We start from the raw sequence: 19,030 nt of genomic DNA on the forward strand, positions 1-19,030 counted from the left end.
ATTTACAGGATTGCAAATCATAAAATTGTCCAAATGGCAGAGCTGCTGACAGCAGACACTCTCATTCAGTTGCACCTGATGTTTCCTTTTCTTTGTTTCTTCTTGCCATCCCCTTCTTAAAATTCCATAAAGTGAAAAGGAGAAGCAGAAACTCCAAAAAGACTTGAATGATGAACCAAAACCTGACATTTCATGTTTCCTGGGTTTGACTAAATGCAGCAGTGCTGAAATAACAAGATACATAAAATCTCTTTTAAAAAGGCTTAGGAAATAAAACCAGAAAAGTGTATCCTCTAATATTCTATGCTATTTTAAAACATTATTCAGAATTGACTAGATAGAGAACACTGTGACTAATGGGAACTAGGGCATCACTTATGTGACATGAGCACTTGAGACATCCCATATACACACAAAGTCAAATATTAATAGTGTGGTATATCAACAGAAGCAATCTCTCTGTTTTGGGGACAGATGTAGGGATTTATTTTATTGTCTTCCTTTACAGCAACGATCCTTTCATTGCTAATATCCTCAACTCCTGACAAAACACGCCTAAGGGACAGCAGCTCCCTCTCCCCTGTCTGGAAACTTGGGCTGTGCTTTAACTGCAATGAGGAAGCTGCTTTGATTTTCCTTCCAAGTTCACTGCCCCTGACCCTGGTAGAAGTTCTTTAGTCACACAAGGTTGTTCCCCTGAGGATGGAAGAACATCACTCCCAATGAGGCTCTCTGGGGAGGAAGGGAAGCTGGCAGGCAGGGCCCCAGGAAACCTCAGCCCCCAGTGCCTCACCCATGGCTGAGCAGGGAACACACACTCTATAAACAGTGCACTGTAAGCACCCAATGCAATTAAATAGCTGAAAGAGACAAACATTCAAAAGTAAAGTTAACAAGAACAGGCCAAAACAATCTGCATTTAAATGTATTAAACAGGACAGGCCTGATCTTCAAAGCAACTTATTTTCCAGAAGTGTTTAAGAGAGATGACCCCTCTTTATCCCAATTCCCAATGCAGCACCCATCAGCAGGAATTGTATGACTCTGTGATGGCATTTATTGACAGCTGTCACACATTTGGGTAAAAATATGGGAAGATACACTGGCAGGCAGTGAGTAAGAAGCATGGGGAGGGGACTCAGGTGATCAGTGGTGTGTTTATTTCGGTGCATAAAACATGTAAGGAAAATTATTTCCACATTTCTAAGAAAAGGTTACAAGCAATGAAAAACAAATGGAAAAGAAACCAAGCAATTTTTTTTTTTTTTACAGTAACGTTGAACAAGGGAGGTAAAGGCAAAGTTGTTAATTCAACAGAATCCAAGTATTTTGGAACAATCCTGGTTATGAGGAACACAGGTTAAAACAGACTAATTTTTCCTTTATTAATGAATACTGTTCTGTGAAACAATGTTTGAAATCTGACATGTTCCTACAGTTCTTTTTCCTGCAGTGTTGTGCAGACAGATGAGAATAAACAAACCTGCTCTCAACTGAGAGCTGGAAAGTGTGACCCAACCCTGACCTGCCCTCCCACCATCTCCACCTGGGCACAGAAGAGAGAGCAGAATCAAAGGCCAACAGAAAGTCTGGCTACCCAAGGAGTTCCTGTGCCTGCCCCTCCCAGAGCCCTCAGCAGCTCATGTGCACAAGGTCCTTGCAGAGGGGACAAGGACACTCTGGTGGTCTTTAGATGCCCAGGTTACTGAAATTCTCAGCCTGAGAGATTTGTCTCGTGCACACAGATTTTAGCTGGCTTTGAGAACTTCTTGCAAAGCAGTGAGGGGCTGGTGGGGAATCAAATGTCAAAGCCTTGGCCCTCAATCCACAGCTTCACGTGGTCTTTAGCTCCACAGGTACTTTGGATGTAAGAACCCAAGCTCAGATTGATTTTGGAACTCAATCAACAGGCAGCAGGGAAGACAGGAGGTGCTCTTACACAAGGAAACAGATGCCAGACAGCACAGAATGCTGTGGTCTGAGGGAGAATACAGCAACAGGCCAGCCAAGAGTGCAAGCAGGTACAAATAACTGAGCTTTGACTCACTTAAGCCAACTATAAGTTATTAAAAAAAAAATACATATATATATATATTTTTTTTTTACTTCCTATTCAGTCTGTGAAAGCTGAAAATCCAAACTAACCTCTAAGCCATGACCAAAAAAGATCTAAAAGAATATGCATTTTTGTTCCAGTCCCAAACATGTTTTCATCTGAGATCTTTTCACATTGCAAAATAATTTCTCCTAAACCCTTAGGAAACAGAGCTCCAAAGGGGTTAATACCCATGTGGACAGCCTGACAGCACACAGCTCTGAAAGAACCACCTGAACCTTCTGCTCCCACTGCAGACTCACAGAGGCATTACTCATGAATAAAAAGTTAAAAACTCAAACAGCAGCAATAAATCCTCCCAAAGATGGGGGAAAAACCAGCATTCGAGCCAAAGTAATACACAGAGTAGGAGACCATCCCTTCAGGAATGTCAGCCACGTATGGCTCCTGCTGTAGCACCACTCCCAGCTTCCCTGGGCTGCACCTCTATACAAATTACCAGGTCATTAAAAAGGAAACACATCCCACCACCTCTTCCCCAGAGCGGGTAATCAGCAGGTCCAACAGAGCTGGACAGCAAATTTGGAGCCTACTGACAGAGAAAAGAACTTCACTCAGTGACCTGTGAAAGACTGGCAACAAGGTGTGACCTGGTGACAGGTCCTGTGACAGGCAGGAAAGCCATGGGGATTTCCACGCTGGCTCTCTAACTGCAATCACCTTTCCACAGTTGAACGGATCCTGCAATACTCATGGGACAAAAATCTTTATCAATTAAGCAAAGTATAACTCTGACCTTTAAGACTTTTTTTTTTCTGACCACATTTGCACATAAAGAATCATTATTCACATTTAAAATACAAAAGAAAAAATACCCAATAAGCTACATATGGTGTGCAAGGACAGAACACTTTCACAGAGCATGGAAAGCATAAAGTGCCACATGAGAGCTTGACTCTCCCTCCAGATCTCTGGGTCACCACTGCACACCACCCTCCACACACCAAAGGTGCAAGCCAGGAGGAAAGGGGACACACACTTCTCCTGCAACATGCACATACCTTCCACTAGCTTCAAACTGCTTTTCTATTCCCAAGATGCACCAGCTGAATTACAAATACATCTATCAACAATGGGTTATTTTCTCTCTTGATGTAAGTGCCACTAAAAAAGCCTCTGCTTTATCTGTTCTGATCAGGAGCAGAGGAAGTAACAGAGATGTCAGCTACCAAGGACATCAAGTCAAACCAAGGATTAAGGAAACAGTGACCAGCAGAGTCAGACACCAGTGTAAAGCTGAGGTAATCACCAGCTGGAGGGCAAATTAAGAAGGAACAACAATTCTGGTAGGCAGAATGAACTTTGCAAAGAAAAGTGCCATGATCTTTTCTGATCAGATCATCCTCAACTCTTTGGTTAGAAACTTCTCCAGATATTTGTACTGTGCTTGTTGCTGTGGTATTGAATTATTTTTTGATGTCCAACTAGCCCATCAGATAAGGACTGTAAGATTTTAGGGAGAACTTTATTTATCTGCATGCAAACTGCTCTAATCCATGATTGCCATTATTCCATATACTGGTATGAGCTTCTGACTGTCACTAAAATGCTCCTCCTTAGAGATCCCTCAGAAACAGAATGGGCAATGTAAAAATAGCATTGTTTAGAAGAAAACAGCTCACTTTTGTCCTGAGAGCAGGTAAAGTGATTCTTTCACCCAGGGGGCCTGTAGAGCCACAGCCAGGCTGTCAGCCACATTCTGCTGCACCAGTGCTCATCCCTTCAGCACAACTCCATTACCCAAGAAGTCACAAGACCAGCTGGATCCTTGCAGGAATTGCTTTCCCTGGACCAGGTTCCTGGACTTTACAACTTTCTAAGGGGAGGGGAATCACAGAAAAATGTATATCTGTAGATGATGAACTCTCTGAGATTAACAAGGCAAAGAAATTTTACATAACCTGGATTTTCCCAGGTCGACTTCCCCATTGTTCTTGTCCTATTTCAAAACACAGAACAAGGGAAATGTCATCTTGGATGTCTGGAGTCAGAGTGCTGGGTTCTGCAGGGATATCAGCTGGGCCTTTGGGCACACTGAGCATGGAAGTGAGCCCTTTTGGCATTTGCTGCTAATTGGGCACCATAAAGCAAAGTCTGCATGAATTTTGCAGTGTGTGTCTGCATCACTGGGAGAGGGCAGACAGCTCCTGTGGCTCTCCCAGCTGGCACACCATGCAACCCTAATTTCATTCAAATCAAATAGCTATAATTGCTTTTTATCCAGATGCTTTTCCGATTCAGGTACTACAACTGCAACATGAGAGAATCCAAGATTCATGAAGAGGCAGCCTGACTGGAAATGGAGATGGGATTTGCTGTATCCAAGTGAGTACCTACAGCTGTGGGTTCAGAGATGGAAAGGGGCTCTTATGCTATGGTTTAGAAAGACTCAATGAGCATCAAGTCACTTTATACTACATTACAGAAGAAACCAGTCTGCAGTTTTGGGCAAATTTTTGATGTTTGCTTTTCAATCCTAGTGAGTAAATGTTAACTAATGTAATTATAAACACTTTAATCCAGGAGGAGATTAAAAAAAGAAAAAAAAAAACCAAAAAACCCCAAAGATTAATTTGATTGAAGCACTACATTTAATCCACTGATGACAAAACGTTCAAAAATAAGTCTTCCATTTTATGTATAACAAATAATGAGTGAAAAAAAACAAAACAAAAAACCCACAAACAAAAAAATCTCAACAATGTGGCCATATACCAGCTCCTGGCTATACAAGGCTCAGACACAAAACTGACATCCTGGCTTTAAACCACCTCAGAATGATCAGAACCCATGTTAAGCTTCTTCAAACAGAGAACACCAGTGAGATACCCACTTTTAAACACTGTGTCCCTCATCCCCAGCATACAAAGAGCAGGATATATTTACATTATCCTAAAGGAATTGCAACTCCTTCAAATACTTTTCAGTTTAATTAATAAAAGAGACACTGAATATGGATTTCGGGGGATTTAAACTCAAGCAGGATCTAAAATCTGATCTTTGAGCTGGAAAAAAAAATAGTAGCATTTGACACTTAAATGATTGAAAAATCCTTTAACAACAGAGCAACACTTTTCTATCCAGTGCTTTGCACAGCATAAGAAGACTATTCTTAGGGTGATGAATCAATTTCACCGGCCAGTTTCCAGGAGTATCCACTGGTGCTGCTGTTCCACCTGCAACAACCTTGCACAACCACATGGAATCCAGACTTCAATCTTTTCAAAGAGGAACAATTGATTTTGATTTTAACCAAAACAATTATGAAACCTAAAGCTTACACGTAGATTTTGGTAGTGACCATTACTAGTAAACTGCACAAAGAATAAATATCAGTACTTCCAAATCCAACACCACAGTAATCCTGCTGCTTGATTGCATCAAGCAGGGACAAAACACAAATAGCAAAATCCCAACAAAAGTCTCTTAAGCTTTACTTGGTTATTATTAACAGGTAACACAATAAGCTGGTTTAAACAGTTTTCCCCAGAGGATGCCCCTGTGACAGTGTTCATTAACAAAATTACTTGTAACATGATGGGAAGTTCAGAACAACCACAATGGCATAATCAGAGCTGCAGTTTGTCAGCAGGGCACTGTATTTTGGAGCAGGTAAAGATTCCTGTGAATTTGCAGGGCTGCACAGATAAGCAGTTCTCCAAGGAAAAAAACATTAAGACTGGTTTTTCATCAGTCCCTAACAATAAAATGAACACATCAGACCAAAATAGTTTCTTAAAAGTAGGTCAAAAATACCCATTCATGATCACTTGTGCATTGGTTTCCTAGCAGGTTCACCTACCCACGTGGATTTACGTCACACGTACCCTGGAGACAGTGAGGCAGAGGAAGAAAACCAAATACATTAATGAGGTAGCTTAGACTGGGTAACTGCAGTTAAAAGTTTTATTGAACAAAAGAAGGTAAAATGTGGTAGTCCAGGTTCACTGAGCAAAAGCAGCTCCCTCACTGAAGCTGCACTTTGTGCTAAATAACCTTATTAACTGAGACTATACAGAGGACACATTATGCAAGTTATCCCAACAGCAAAGGAGAAAAGGTAGATTAAATTTGATTGGATGGAACCATTTGGTCAAATTCAGTGGCTTAAGTTACTGATTCTAGCCCTTAACTACCCATATTCAGTACAGCCATAGCACAGAATACACAACTGCACTGAATTCCCATTTGTTAATAGTGTTTGCTTCCATGCAAGCGGAAGCCAATTCCTGAAAAAAAAAAAAAACCCAAATTAAAAATCACAAATATGTTTAGGATGTTTTATTTGAAGTATCATTCAACTGACTCAGGAAAAACACTCGATATATGTTATAAAAAACTCCCGGCCTCTACAAGGTCCGCTCCTGTACAGTGCTAATATTTTAAAATTATTTTATTTCTTCCTTCTGCCTAAGAAACTTCATATGCTCTGAAAGCACCCACAAAGTCAGGTGGGTAAACAGATATGTCAAAAATACTCTGTGTAAAGAGGGAGGTAGCTCAGGCCCCTTGGCAACCTTCAGAGAGTTCACATTGATGTGGTCTACCTACCCTTGTGATCTGCAGTCAAAAACGAAAGGAAAAAGGATTTCAACAGGAAATTCAGTGACATGTTCAATACAAATTTGACTCACTGGGCTCCCAAATGTAAGCTACAAGGTACCTCACAGCCAACATAGAACATTAATAACGTACCTAGTTCATACATTTTATAGACAACACCCTCTCATTTGTTAAACATTTGGCTCGGGCGAGTACATCTTTTTTTGTCAACCACTTGAGAGACATTCTAGGCCAAACAAACAGCACAAATAATGTCAAAGTCTTTTTTCTTTTTTCCAGTAATTGTATGAAATGCTGTAGGCTAAGCCTAACAGAAACTACTGAAGAAAAATAACAGAGCCCATGATGCAGTGCAGAGGTGTTACTACAACATGGTGAGCCAAGGGATGGTTCTAAGGTGCTGACAGAGGAGACTCTCTGGACGGTGACCCTGTGTTGTCCTCTGGAGGGAAAACAGTGAGAGTGCAGGCTCGAATGCCACCAAGGGATTCTGGAAGGTCAAATACTTTATGCCACTCATCTTTTTCTGGATCATACTTCTGAACTATTTCCACCATGCACCGGTTATTCCAAGAATATCCTCCAACAACATAGATTTTATTTTCAAAGACAGCAACCCCGACATCACTTTGCCCACGTAACATGGCAGCAATTGGAGTCCACTGGTCTAGAGTTGGTGAGTAATATTCACAGCTTAGAACATCATCATAATCACTTGTTCCTCTAAAGTGATTTCCACCAATAACATACAGCTTGTCCCCTACAGTACACATGCAATGCAGACCTCTGACTGTTGTCATTGGAGCTTTCTGAGTCCATTTGTCTGTGTCAGGGTCAAAGCACATGAGTTCCTTTTGGAAAGTATCGTGGGTAATTCCCCCTGAAGAAACAAGACACATGTTAGAGGAGGGCTCATCCTAATAAGCATTAAATAACAACAAATACATTTTACTGAAAGAATTCCATCTTCCTTGAAACTTCTTCACTCTAGCTTAGACTACTACCACAGAAGTACTCCATTTCAAATGACATTTGTTCCTTTAAATGGGAATATGGACAGAAGCCATGTCTTACACTCACCTCATTACACAATTGATACTGGCAGATTAAAAGAACAAAAAACTGTTACCTACACTTCTATTTTGCAAATTTATTTCTTTGCTTGTATTCATTCAGTTTGCTAGTCATGTTTCTCACCATCAAGAATCCATTTCCCTTTCAAATTTTGATACTATGCCACTGTGTTTTAAATATCACATAGTAGAATTTTCATCAAAAATCTTTTTTCATCAACTTCAAGTGAATAGAGAGAGGACACACATTTCAAATATTCTTCAGTTAATAGTTACCTATGGTTCTCTCTACATTTACCTTCTCCATAGCTCCCTGCAAAAGCATTTGGAGAGGCTCCAGGACAAAAGGAAAAGAAAAATCTGTGGGATCTACATGAAAAAAACACAGCAGACAGCATATGTATGTGCCACCTGCAGCAAAACAAGCAAAATGGGCAAAACACAACTGACAGCAGCACAGCAATTAGGGGCTCAATGGACTTGCTCACAGAAAAATAAGCACCTGTACCTTACATTAAATTCAAAGCAAATTTCTCCTAGCTTACTGGCACAAGAGCCCCTAAAGGAAGCAGCTCCAGCACATCCCCCACCAGTTCTTGTCAGCTAAGCAACCTTGTCCCACCTCCTGCCCTGAATTTTGGCTTAGTTCTCAAGAGGACATCCTTTAAAATTTCAGTAGGAGAATATAGGGCTGTGATTCCTGCAATGATCACTGGCAGATTGAATCTTCTTTAAAAACTAAGCTAATGGCAGATTTTCAGACAACACTTTTGGAAAAAAAAGTAATGGAACTACAATCTCAGCAACACACAGGACAAGCATATTTCAAATAAAAACCAGTGAAAGTACAGATATCACTTATATGCTATGATCAACATGAAAACTTAGCCCTTTCCACTACCTCAATGAAGGCAAACGTTGTTTAAAGTTATAAAATTTCCAATGCATTCCAAAGTTTATAGGGAGGGTGTGTTTAATTGCTAGATTATATCACAATACATGTTATAATTGTTTAATACTGTTATACACAATTATATATTATAAAATATTATGTTTAATTATATTGCTGTATAAATTTTTATATGTGGCAACAGAAAACTTTATTCTGATTGGTAAAGTGAGTAAGTGCTTTGGAATTCAGAGCTATTCAATTAATAAGCATAACATTATCTACAATAATTTTGTCAGAGCCAGCAGTGTATGTGCTGTTTGACTGGCTTCATAGAAAACTGCATCACTACTGATACCATGGCAATCCTACTGCAACCACAGCCTAATTTGTACTGTCTGCTGCTGAGACTGAAGAAGTTAGACAAGGAATTGTTCCACAGAGATGATGTCACAGGCATGATTGATTTACCTGAAATATACATTAACCCCCCATAGACGGTTCCAGCGTGACCATAGTGGGGCTCGTTCATTTTTGCCACGTAGCTCCACTCGTTCATTCTGGGGTTGTAACATTCCACAGTGGCTGTTGGAGACAAAGGAGAGCACAGAAGTGGTGACAACAGCATGGCAGTTTGGTGCTGAGCTCAGTGCAGTGGCAGAAGCATTCACAGAAAAAGTGCCAACAAGTAACACTGTTCAGCTGAGGGAGTCTCAAGGGAATTATTGAGCACTATCACAGAAACACAGAACAGATGGGGCTGGAAAGAGCCCCTGGAAATCATCTACTCCACCTCACCCAACTCCTCTGCTAAAGCAGGGTCACCAAGAACAGGCAGCATAGGGTTGTGTCCAGCTGGGTTGTACCATCAGCAAACTTGCTCAGAGAACATTCTGTGTTCTCAATTTCTATTCTGTGTGCTAATTTTCTATTGTATTGCAATGTTTTATTAAGGATTTGCACAGCAACATACAGCACAGCATATGCAAGTCAGTACATCAATTTACAAAAGCTAAGCTTAAAAGAAAAAAGATGAAACATCCCTGAATCTGGCAAGGAGAAAAGCAGTGCCTGTGTTGATGCACAACTCCATTTGTGCAGTTTTCCCTGTGAGCTGGAATGTTAGAATGATCAAAGGTTTTATCAGATCAGAAATCACAGAGGACACACCCAGCACCCAAAAGTGCAAAATGGATTCCTGAGAGGGAAACCTGTCTCCAGTGTAAGATGGGAGAGACACAGGCTGCAGTAAAAGGCCTGCAACAATCACAGGGAATAGAAAGAGAGGGCAGATTCAACAATGGAGCAAGCACTAGGTTTGGCAGCTTGAACACTACAGTATGATCAGAGGGGCACAAGCTCCTCAAAACCCCTATAATATAGTGACTTTCTGATGCACAGAGAAATTGTCAATAATTAAGTTATCCAAAGACAAATTAAATCTCATTTTAAATAATTCAGGACTGCCTAATCTTTGTTGGATGTTTATGAACTATACATAGAAAAACTGAATCTGTCTTTAAAAGTGGCATTTTTCTCGCTCTAGAACAAGGTTTTTATTGAATCAAGAGTAGAAAATCTGAGTCAGCTCTATGGAATCAGTGATGGTGACTTAACAGTGCAGGATTACATATCAACCAAAAGAGAAAACACCCTTAGAATCTGAGAAACTTGTCATGATAAAGGCAGAATCTAGTTTTAGTTTAATCCTAATTACAGAGTTATAGAGCAGGCCAGTAAAGAACATCAGACAGTAACACTTAATGAATATAAAGCACCTCACCCTAACTCCAAAGCTGTTTTTAAAAGATCCTCTGGATCACTTTAGAGGAGTATAGCTATGGTCTCAGATTACAAAAAAAAATCCCTAGTAATGAAAAAATTAGTATAGAGCACATTAGAGTGACCTTCTGAATTCTCCTTTAGTTGCTGCATAACCTCTTTATTGTTGCAAAACAGGATGATAATACATAATTCCATGCAATTAGTGTCTCAAGTACATGCACTGGAAATAGAAGCTTCCAGTTCCAATGTCAGAAACACTGTTTGACAGCCAGTTCAGCATCCTCTAAGGCTAGAAGTGAAAAATAAAAAAACCTATTCTGCAGATATGAATTGTTAAATGGTTACAGCACACTGGATTTGCTTCAGCTTTTCCCCACCCAGGAGCAGAACTTTAAATTTATGAAAGGCAGAAAAGGGCCACTCCAGAACATTAAGTTCATTATACAAGCCAAACACACTACATTTCTGCTTTTTTTCTAAACGAATTCTATATGTTGATTTGAATGTATAAAATTATTGATTTCATATTCTTGAAACAGTTTCAAAACAGTAATGAAATCCTGAAATGCACCTGGTTCTGTGCGAGTGGCTCACACAAGGACTCCCAGTTCTGCCAGCTCAGGGATGTGTAAGATGGACAAAAAATAACAATCCAACACAAAGGAACTGAAGTCAGGTGTGTCTGCAATACTGGTGATGTATCAAATTTTTGATTTAAAAAATCTGCCCAATATATGGGCAAGTTCCCAAGTTTAATCTAAGATCTGCCTTGGTTGTTTGGGTTTTCCTAATAAAGACAGAAATCTCCTTTTTAAAGAAAACTGTATTATTTTCCATTTGATATGCTGTAGGCCTTCTGCATCCCATCATGGACTTAGCCACAAATCCAGGGAATGCTGGAGGCACTGTCTTGTCCAAAGAGAGGTATAGGCACAAAGCACTGATTCCACAAATGACACCTAAAATTAAACCTGTGAGTTGTGTTTCTCTGCAGTGCCACCTTGACATCACCTGCAGTTTTTGCCCAATCCCCAAATAAACCCATGCTTGTTCTTGTAAACGTATTCACCCATTCCAATTTTTTTTTTTAAAAAGGAAAACTCCTTTCCACTCTGCTCTATTTAGCAATCAGAAGCAAAGATGTGCAGAAATTTCAAAACCAGAAGGAAACAGATTTATTATGGAAGTAATTACAGCTGTCCCAGTTCCACCCCTAGGGCAGCCCCTTCCAACCTGTGTTGCTGCTCCTCTGTGCTGAAACATCGCTCTGCTGATTCCACAAAAACTGCATCCCCTTCCCAAAGAGCTCCCACTCTGCACTGAGGTGAGGAACTGGTGTTTCTAACACACTCCAAGGACAGGGAGAGCAGAGGATGTGCAAAGGAAGAGCAGAGCCAGCAGCACACAGATGAATGTGACATTTAATGCTGGACAGTTTTATCTCACTCTGCACTACAAACTGCATTTGAGAGAAGCCACAGTCAAAATATCCCTTTAGCAAGAGAAGACAAAATATACAGAATTGGTACCCATCACTATCACCATGTTGTAAGGACATTATTTATCTGAGAAAGGATGGTGCTGAGTCCAAGAGCCATCACTTTCTGATGTGGCTTCAAAACTGTCTCTAGCATTCCTAGTACAGCCAAAGTACTGTCTGACACTATTTCAGACAAACTATTCCAACCCAAATCTCACATCCACTGTGCTCTAAAACAAAGCTAATTAATTTCCAGCTGAAAAACCCTACTCTGCTGTCAGATTGATCTGTATAATTGTTTCCCTGTTACCTTGCAAGGTCATTCAACTTCTGTTTTAGCAAGATATCCCTCTGCACTGAAAAGAAAAAAATATTCAGAATTCCAGCTATTAAAGGTACCCATAAATTAAGAGAGACAAATTCTTCTTTAGAAAATCTCCAGACAGAACAGAGTTCACAAAACACTCTAAAACTGCTACTTTAATGCACCTAAGTGAGAGTGATGGATTCATTCTTCTGACACCATGAATGATTCAGACCAGGCTCTATTTATGTTTGACAGTAGAACTTCTGATGTGTTCATTACCATAATCCAGGGAAGACAGGCCTCATTTTAATAGAATTAGGAAATCTCAAAGACACAAAGTTTTGGCAGTCCTAAGGGATGTTCAGCCTGCACTCATTTTATAGTACCATCTGTGATGCTATTTGAGGAGTATACAGATATTTAACACTTCTCTGTCAGTAGCTTCTAAAGTGTCTTGAGGTCTGTTACAGCAGACCTTAGCAACTCTGTGATGTTCCAGAACCCAGGCTCTTAATTTTGTTATACTATTTCTATAATACAGCTTATTCATGTGCAACTCTGAGCTGACTTGGTTAAATAGTCTTGATTTATTTTGTCCTAGCATAGCAAGGAGCCACTCCAAAATAAGCTTCTGCACAAGAGGTCCTCTAGTTCACACTCTGGTCTGATATTTACAATACTACTCTGGCAGTAAACAGCCCAACTGGATAGTGGTACATACCAATCAACAACACTTAAAATATATTAGCTATATCTTTATATACATGCATGCATGCATGCATACATACATATATATATATGTGTGTGTGTGTACACACACACACTCACAGCGGAAGTTTTTACAAACAAGGAGGGTTCAACATCATAGAGGGCATCTGGAAATAAATATCTTCCAACTTGATGGGCAGAGGGTCAAAAGAACTGGCCTGGCAGTTTTCTCTCTCTGTCTTTATAGCAGCATGATGAATCAATCTGTGGTTTAGTCACAACCCAATTTCCCCTAAAGTGCTGAGGAAAAACCTATATATAAAACCACCAAACTTGACTCAAGCCCATCAACAGCAGAGCCTGAAGTATCTGGACAATACCTAATGCAGGAGTTTTCTAGTGCATTAGACACACACGGCTTCTGCCATCACCAAGCACAACTGAACTCTTCCAGTGAGCTACAAAAATCTTCTTGTCAGAAGAGAAAAGAGTCTCCAGTGTCCAGTTGGAATGTGCCAGTGTGCTGTGCTTCACAAGTACCTTTGGGAGCCACACCTGCTTCTCCCTTTGTCTCTTTGTTTTTGCCCACCTGCCTTCTCCAGGCTGGGCTGCTCCTGTGCCCAAGTGCTGCTCTCCTGCCTCCTGGGAGTATCTCTGGCAGGTGCCTGCCTTGACATTTAAAGGGAACTAACCAGAATTATCTACAATCCTTCCAGGAGGGGTGCTGAATTCCGCACAGCCCTAAGCTGTCACCTAAGGGTTGAAAAATCTCAATTATAATGTCATAATTCAGGACATTTAAAGGCTACATTTATCACATTTCAACACATGTACCACATACCTGGAAATTCACTCATCCTGTCCAGTGAACCAAAATTTTCTCAGTGGCATGCACTAGTAAAACAGCAGCTCATTACTACATTAAAGCAAGTATTACAAATGTAGAAAGTGGCATTTACAAAGTTCTCAGAAGAAGAAACATCTGAAAACTGTTTTCAGAAGGTTTGATAGAAAGTCTCAAAAAGTTTAATTTTTATTCACATGAATGTCAGGGGGAAAAAAAATTGTTTTAGTAACTTTAATCCTTTGGCCCTTTTCCATAAGAACCCATTTTCCAGAAAGCTCAACTCAGGTTTTGGGAATTTTTCCTCTCTAACAACAGACTGAAATTAGTTTGAACCCAAGGGCAACTTCTTTAATATCTGTCCAACACAGATTTGACCTTCTCTCTTTGAAAAGCCTTAGAGCTTTTCTCTTCCGAAGAGAATGGGAAGTTTAAGCTGGATTGCATCTTCCAGTTGTCAAGGTTTACGAAAGAAATATGAAAATGAAAAGTGACTCACCTCACAATTAACAAGGAAAGAACCTGAAGCCCCAAATCAAAGCATCAGACAGTGACAATATTTAGCATTTAAAGTGTTCTTCCCACAGAATCATCCAGTGGCATTTTGCAGGTCTGTGTGGAAATTACTACAGCATTTTAATGATATCTTTACAAAAGAATTTTAGATAGGTGCTAAATTTTGTATTTTAATTAAGAAAGCAGAAGAGTTGAGGTCAGCAGATACTGCTTGATCTAATGTAAGGTAACACTGCACTCGAAGCCTCCCTCACACACAGGCTGCACTGGCTTAGTGACAATATTATTTCATATTGATTTTGTCAGACTTGCAGCTTTTTCACTGACATTTTTATAGCCCTACTCTGTTCAGACTGTACAGTGCACAAGGTCAGCAATCTGATTATTTGCTATTAATTCATACTGTTAAAAAATAGCTCACTGAGGCTATATATCAGGTTTTCTGATACTCAGAGATCAATACATGTTAGTTTGTACATTTACTCTTTTAGAGGATATTGAGATTGTCTAGGATGTCTTTGCAGGTAAATAGTGACACATAGTAAAAAATTCTGAAAACTCCAGTATCTGCATCAGAAAATGGCTGTCTAGGGAAAACAAGTTATTGCTAAGCAGTTTCCCATCTTTTTGGAACAGGAGGCATTTTTAAATATCCCATTTAATCAAACATTGGAATGGAATTAAAATTTCTAGCAAAGCCAGGCCACTTTTTTTGGTGGAAGCAGTGTACTGTATGTTTCCTATGAAAATTTGCAACATGACAATGAATTAGACCTGTGTATGAGAATAACCAAGATGCAGTAATTTTAAGAAGCCACAGATTCTGCAGTAGAAATCAAGTTTTGTATTGTTTCAATTAAATATATTTCTCACAGCACTTACAGATATCTGTGCATTTCTGGAAAGCAAATCTTGGTACCAAGAGGTAGAAGCCACAAAGGGACAAGGGAAAGTTGAATATTGGGCTGAAAACAGCAAACTAAATAATGAGACATTACATCTGGTTTAGATATAATATTATGCTAAACTTCCAAGCATAATCTCTGTAACACTTCAATTTTAAAGCACAGACAAATTTACAGTTCAGTCTCCTATCCCAGACTTGACTAAATGTTAACCACTATGGCTTTGCAAAATGCAGTGGATTAATAGGGGTCATCCTCTGCATATTCTGGTTAAATTGAAACTTACCATGTATTTCTTATTTGTTTCTATCTTGTTCTCTGGAAACTGGTATGGGGTTTTTTCTTCTGTTTTTGTCTGTTTCTTTTTTTGGTGTTTTCGGTTTTTGTTTTGTTTGTTTGGGTTGGGGTTGTTTGGGTTTTTTGGTCAAGCTAAACTAAATATCTTTGCAAGGGGGGTAAAAGAAGAGGCACCAGGACCAAGTCATTCAGTCATTTGTACAAATAAGATCATAGGTGAAATATAATATTTTTAATAATTAAAAAGTCCAGAACATCAGAATATCTGAATCGCACTAATCTGAGAGTGGAAAAAAACACAGTCATAAGACTAGAACAAAAACAAACAAATAAACCAAAACCAAAAAAGACCCTAGACATTTCAAGTACTATTCCAGAAAATTTTTGTCTTTTAAAATGTAATGTTCATTGAAGAGCAAGTTTCAGCTAGAGCCATTTATCCCTTAGGAATGGATTTTGTTTCTCAGCTGAAGTAATGATTAATTTTTTCTTTTTAAAACTGCATTTATTTTCCCCACTCTTACACAGGCAGACATAGATGCTTACTTCATGTTTCCTGGTAAAGGCCAAGACCCTGGATAATATGCATCAATACACAAGACATACGTATTTGGAATTTTTTTTGTGGGATTCCTTCTAGAAATAACTTCTAAGAGTATCCAGAAAAAATTCTGCATTTGCCGTATTTCCAGAAAACAGCAGCACTCCAATGACTTCAATTCGTTCCTCTCCACCCACTCCCTGGCAGAGGGCATTTCCAGGCCCAGCACAAGGCAAGGCGCTGGCTCCAGGAGGACTCACCTAGCTCGCCCGCCGCGTTCCGGCCTCCGACTGCGTACAAATGTCCTTTGAGGGCACTTAGGTGGAAGAAGGTCCGTTTCTCGTTTAAAGACGCCACTTGCATCCACTTGTTGTAGCGCGGATCAAACCTGAACACCGTGTCCACCGCCGTCTTCCCCTTCGTGTCGTAGTTGCTCTGCCCGCCCACCACGTAGAGGAAGTTGCCGATGACGGCGATGCCGTGCTGGTAGCGCGGCGCGTCCATGGGAGCCAGGGACTTCCACTCGTGGGCCTTCTCGTCGTACATGCGCAGCTCCTTGCTGACCACCAGCTGCTGCCTGAGCACCCCCCCAAGCGTCACCAGGTGCGTGCTGTCCGAGCGGATCGCCGTCCGCTCCGACTGCATCACCGGCTGCATGTACGGCATCATCTGGTAGTTGCTGGCCTCCAGGAGCAAGTTGACGCAGGTGTTGTCAGTCCTCATGAAGTCCACCGTCTGAACGTAGTTGATAAGATCCTGGGGTGTCATCAGGGGAAACCTGATGTTCTTCATGAGCTTGGCAGCGTACTCCATGCGAGGCTCCTCGTAGCGCAGCCAGCGACACGCCGCCTTGAAGAGCTCCAGTTCGGTGCAGTGCTTAAGGCTATTACTTGAAAGCACGAAGGCAAGACGTTCAAAGGGGAGTTTCACAAATTCACCAGTACTTAATAACGCAGGGAAGTTCTTGAGGATGAAATTATTAACATATTTATCCACTTCTGTGAGATTGTATGTGTTGGCAATTCGCCCAACCTCAACACAGTTTTCCAATGAAACCTATTGAGTAAACAGAAAAAGGAATCAAAACACTTTCTTAATTTGGTGTCTAAATGATACTGTAAAATTTAATGAATACTGTAGATTCAGCAATATTTCAGCATTTTGCAGCGCTCAAGGTGATTTACACATGAGCAAATATTCCATGCAGTGTATATATTCATGACTGCAAAGGGAGATCCAATTTATTCCTTATTTTGAAGGAAAAATTGAGACAAGTAACAAGCAGATGGCATATATTATGTCAAATACCTTATGCAATGATGAGGCATAACAGTTATATAGCACTTCATCTTTGAAAAGCTCGGAAAGCATCTTTGTAAGAAAGACATGTGGAAAATAAAGTCAGAGGACAGGTGATCAGCCCAAGGTTACAGGGAGCAAAACAAAAGTCTTACCAGTAGATTTTTTCTGACACTATTAAAATTGTATTGGCATAATAAAACCAAAGAGAATGGCACAGCAAACCCCTGTATGCCACATATTTCGGACAACTAATATTTATAGTGTTCAATCTCATGAATTCATTCCTTCAAAACAAACAAAAATGGATCTTTAATAAATCAATGCAGTGGTCTTACAGATTCTGTTCAAAATTAAAGACAAAAATAAGACAAAGGTAGTGGTTTTAGATCATACACAATTTTTTAAAAAGAATGAACCTAGGAGGATTTCCCCTAAAAATACCCAGCTCATTAAATGCTTTAGCAGTATGGATCACACTCTAATTTAACTCAGCACTGGAGTGACTTGGTAATCATCTGTTTTACACTGTGGCTGCATGTATCTTTTATACATTTTTGGCTCCTGAATTTCTAAGGTCACTTGGGATCCAAGGAACAGCAAGGAAGAAACATGCCAGGAATGGGGCAAACTTTTAGTGGGTTTTCAGTGAGCCCAGCCAGTTCCGTTCAGGAAGCTCTCTGGTACATGTGCCCAGCAAGTCAATCAAATGCTTCTTGCTGAGAATTGCAGCTTTTTTGCATTCAAACCTTATTCCAGACCAAGCTTCATTTACACATGTTCTAGTCTCTGTGCATGTCAGTCCTACTCAGTGTCAACCATTTCCACAACTTTGTGATTCTCATTACATTCCTAATGCCAGAAGAATTTAAGCTTACAAATCTCACGGTTATTTTAAAAAAGATTATAAAGATTGAGGACTGGACCTGACCGGAGCCTAAGAATTCAAAAACCTTCAAATGACTTCTGGTCATGACAGAGATTAGAAGATTTTAATACTGTATAACTCAATCTGATCATTGTCCTTTAATACCAGACAATTCAAATGTCTAATGAGTACAGGAATAGGAGATTTTCTTAATTCACTAGAAACTGATCTAACTTGCCCTAGTGTTAAGATCTACAGTCATGCAAAGTCTTCATTCACACATCTTGAAACATCTACTAATCCTGTAATCATGTCCTATCTACAAAATGAATGTGCAGCAGGCTGTCAGGAGTTCTAGTATGAAAATATTTGTGCTTAATACACATGGAAATAATTTTTGTATAACAAGACAGACCACATAGTTTATATCAAAATATAATCACACCAACTAGCAACAGCCTATAAAATATTCTCTGACTGGTTTTGAGGATCAACATCAAACAAATTGCCCAGAGAAGCTGTGGCTGCTCCACTGCTGAAGTGTCCAAGGCCAGGCTGGATGGGGTTCTGAGCAACCTGGTCCAGGTGGAATTGCTTCCAAAATTTTTTCCAAGCTGTATTACAAAATAAAGCAATGGAAAAATCACCCCTTAACAAACAGCTGACTTGCAGTATACCACAAACCTTAACTCTTGCTATATAGTGACTGTATTTAAAAATCACTTTGAAATACATTGTCTGGCACCAAACTAGAGAGATGCAGCATTTCCTCCACATCAAAGTAGGCAGGCAGAAATTATTGCATACAGGAAAGGCACACTTGAACTTAAAAGATCAAA

At 39.9% G+C, this 19,030-nt stretch overlaps 1 protein-coding gene across 6 annotated transcripts in view; it reads right to left on the bottom strand.

The window, feature by feature from the left end:
• Positions 1 to 1,034: 1,034 nt before the first annotated feature.
• The window catches only part of KLHL13 (kelch like family member 13), a 78,439-nt gene continuing 60,443 nt past the window's right edge, over positions 1,035 to 19,030 (bottom strand). For all 6 annotated transcript variants that reach the window (XM_030228846.2, XM_030228847.2, XM_050974409.1 and 3 more), the window contains 3 exons: positions 16,285 to 17,080; positions 9,113 to 9,226; positions 1,035 to 7,559 (listed from right to left, as the gene is read on the bottom strand). In XM_030228846.2, the coding sequence (XP_030084706.1) occupies positions 7,072 to 7,559; positions 9,113 to 9,226; positions 16,285 to 17,080 (1,398 nt within the window). In that variant the 3' untranslated portion in view covers positions 1,035 to 7,071. The remainder of the gene's footprint in view (positions 7,560 to 9,112; positions 9,227 to 16,284; positions 17,081 to 19,030) is intronic.

Source organism: Serinus canaria, chromosome 4A (genome assembly GCF_022539315.1).
Source record: "Serinus canaria isolate serCan28SL12 chromosome 4A, serCan2020, whole genome shotgun sequence".
In the NCBI taxonomy this organism is placed as follows: domain Eukaryota; kingdom Metazoa; phylum Chordata; class Aves; order Passeriformes; family Fringillidae; genus Serinus; species Serinus canaria.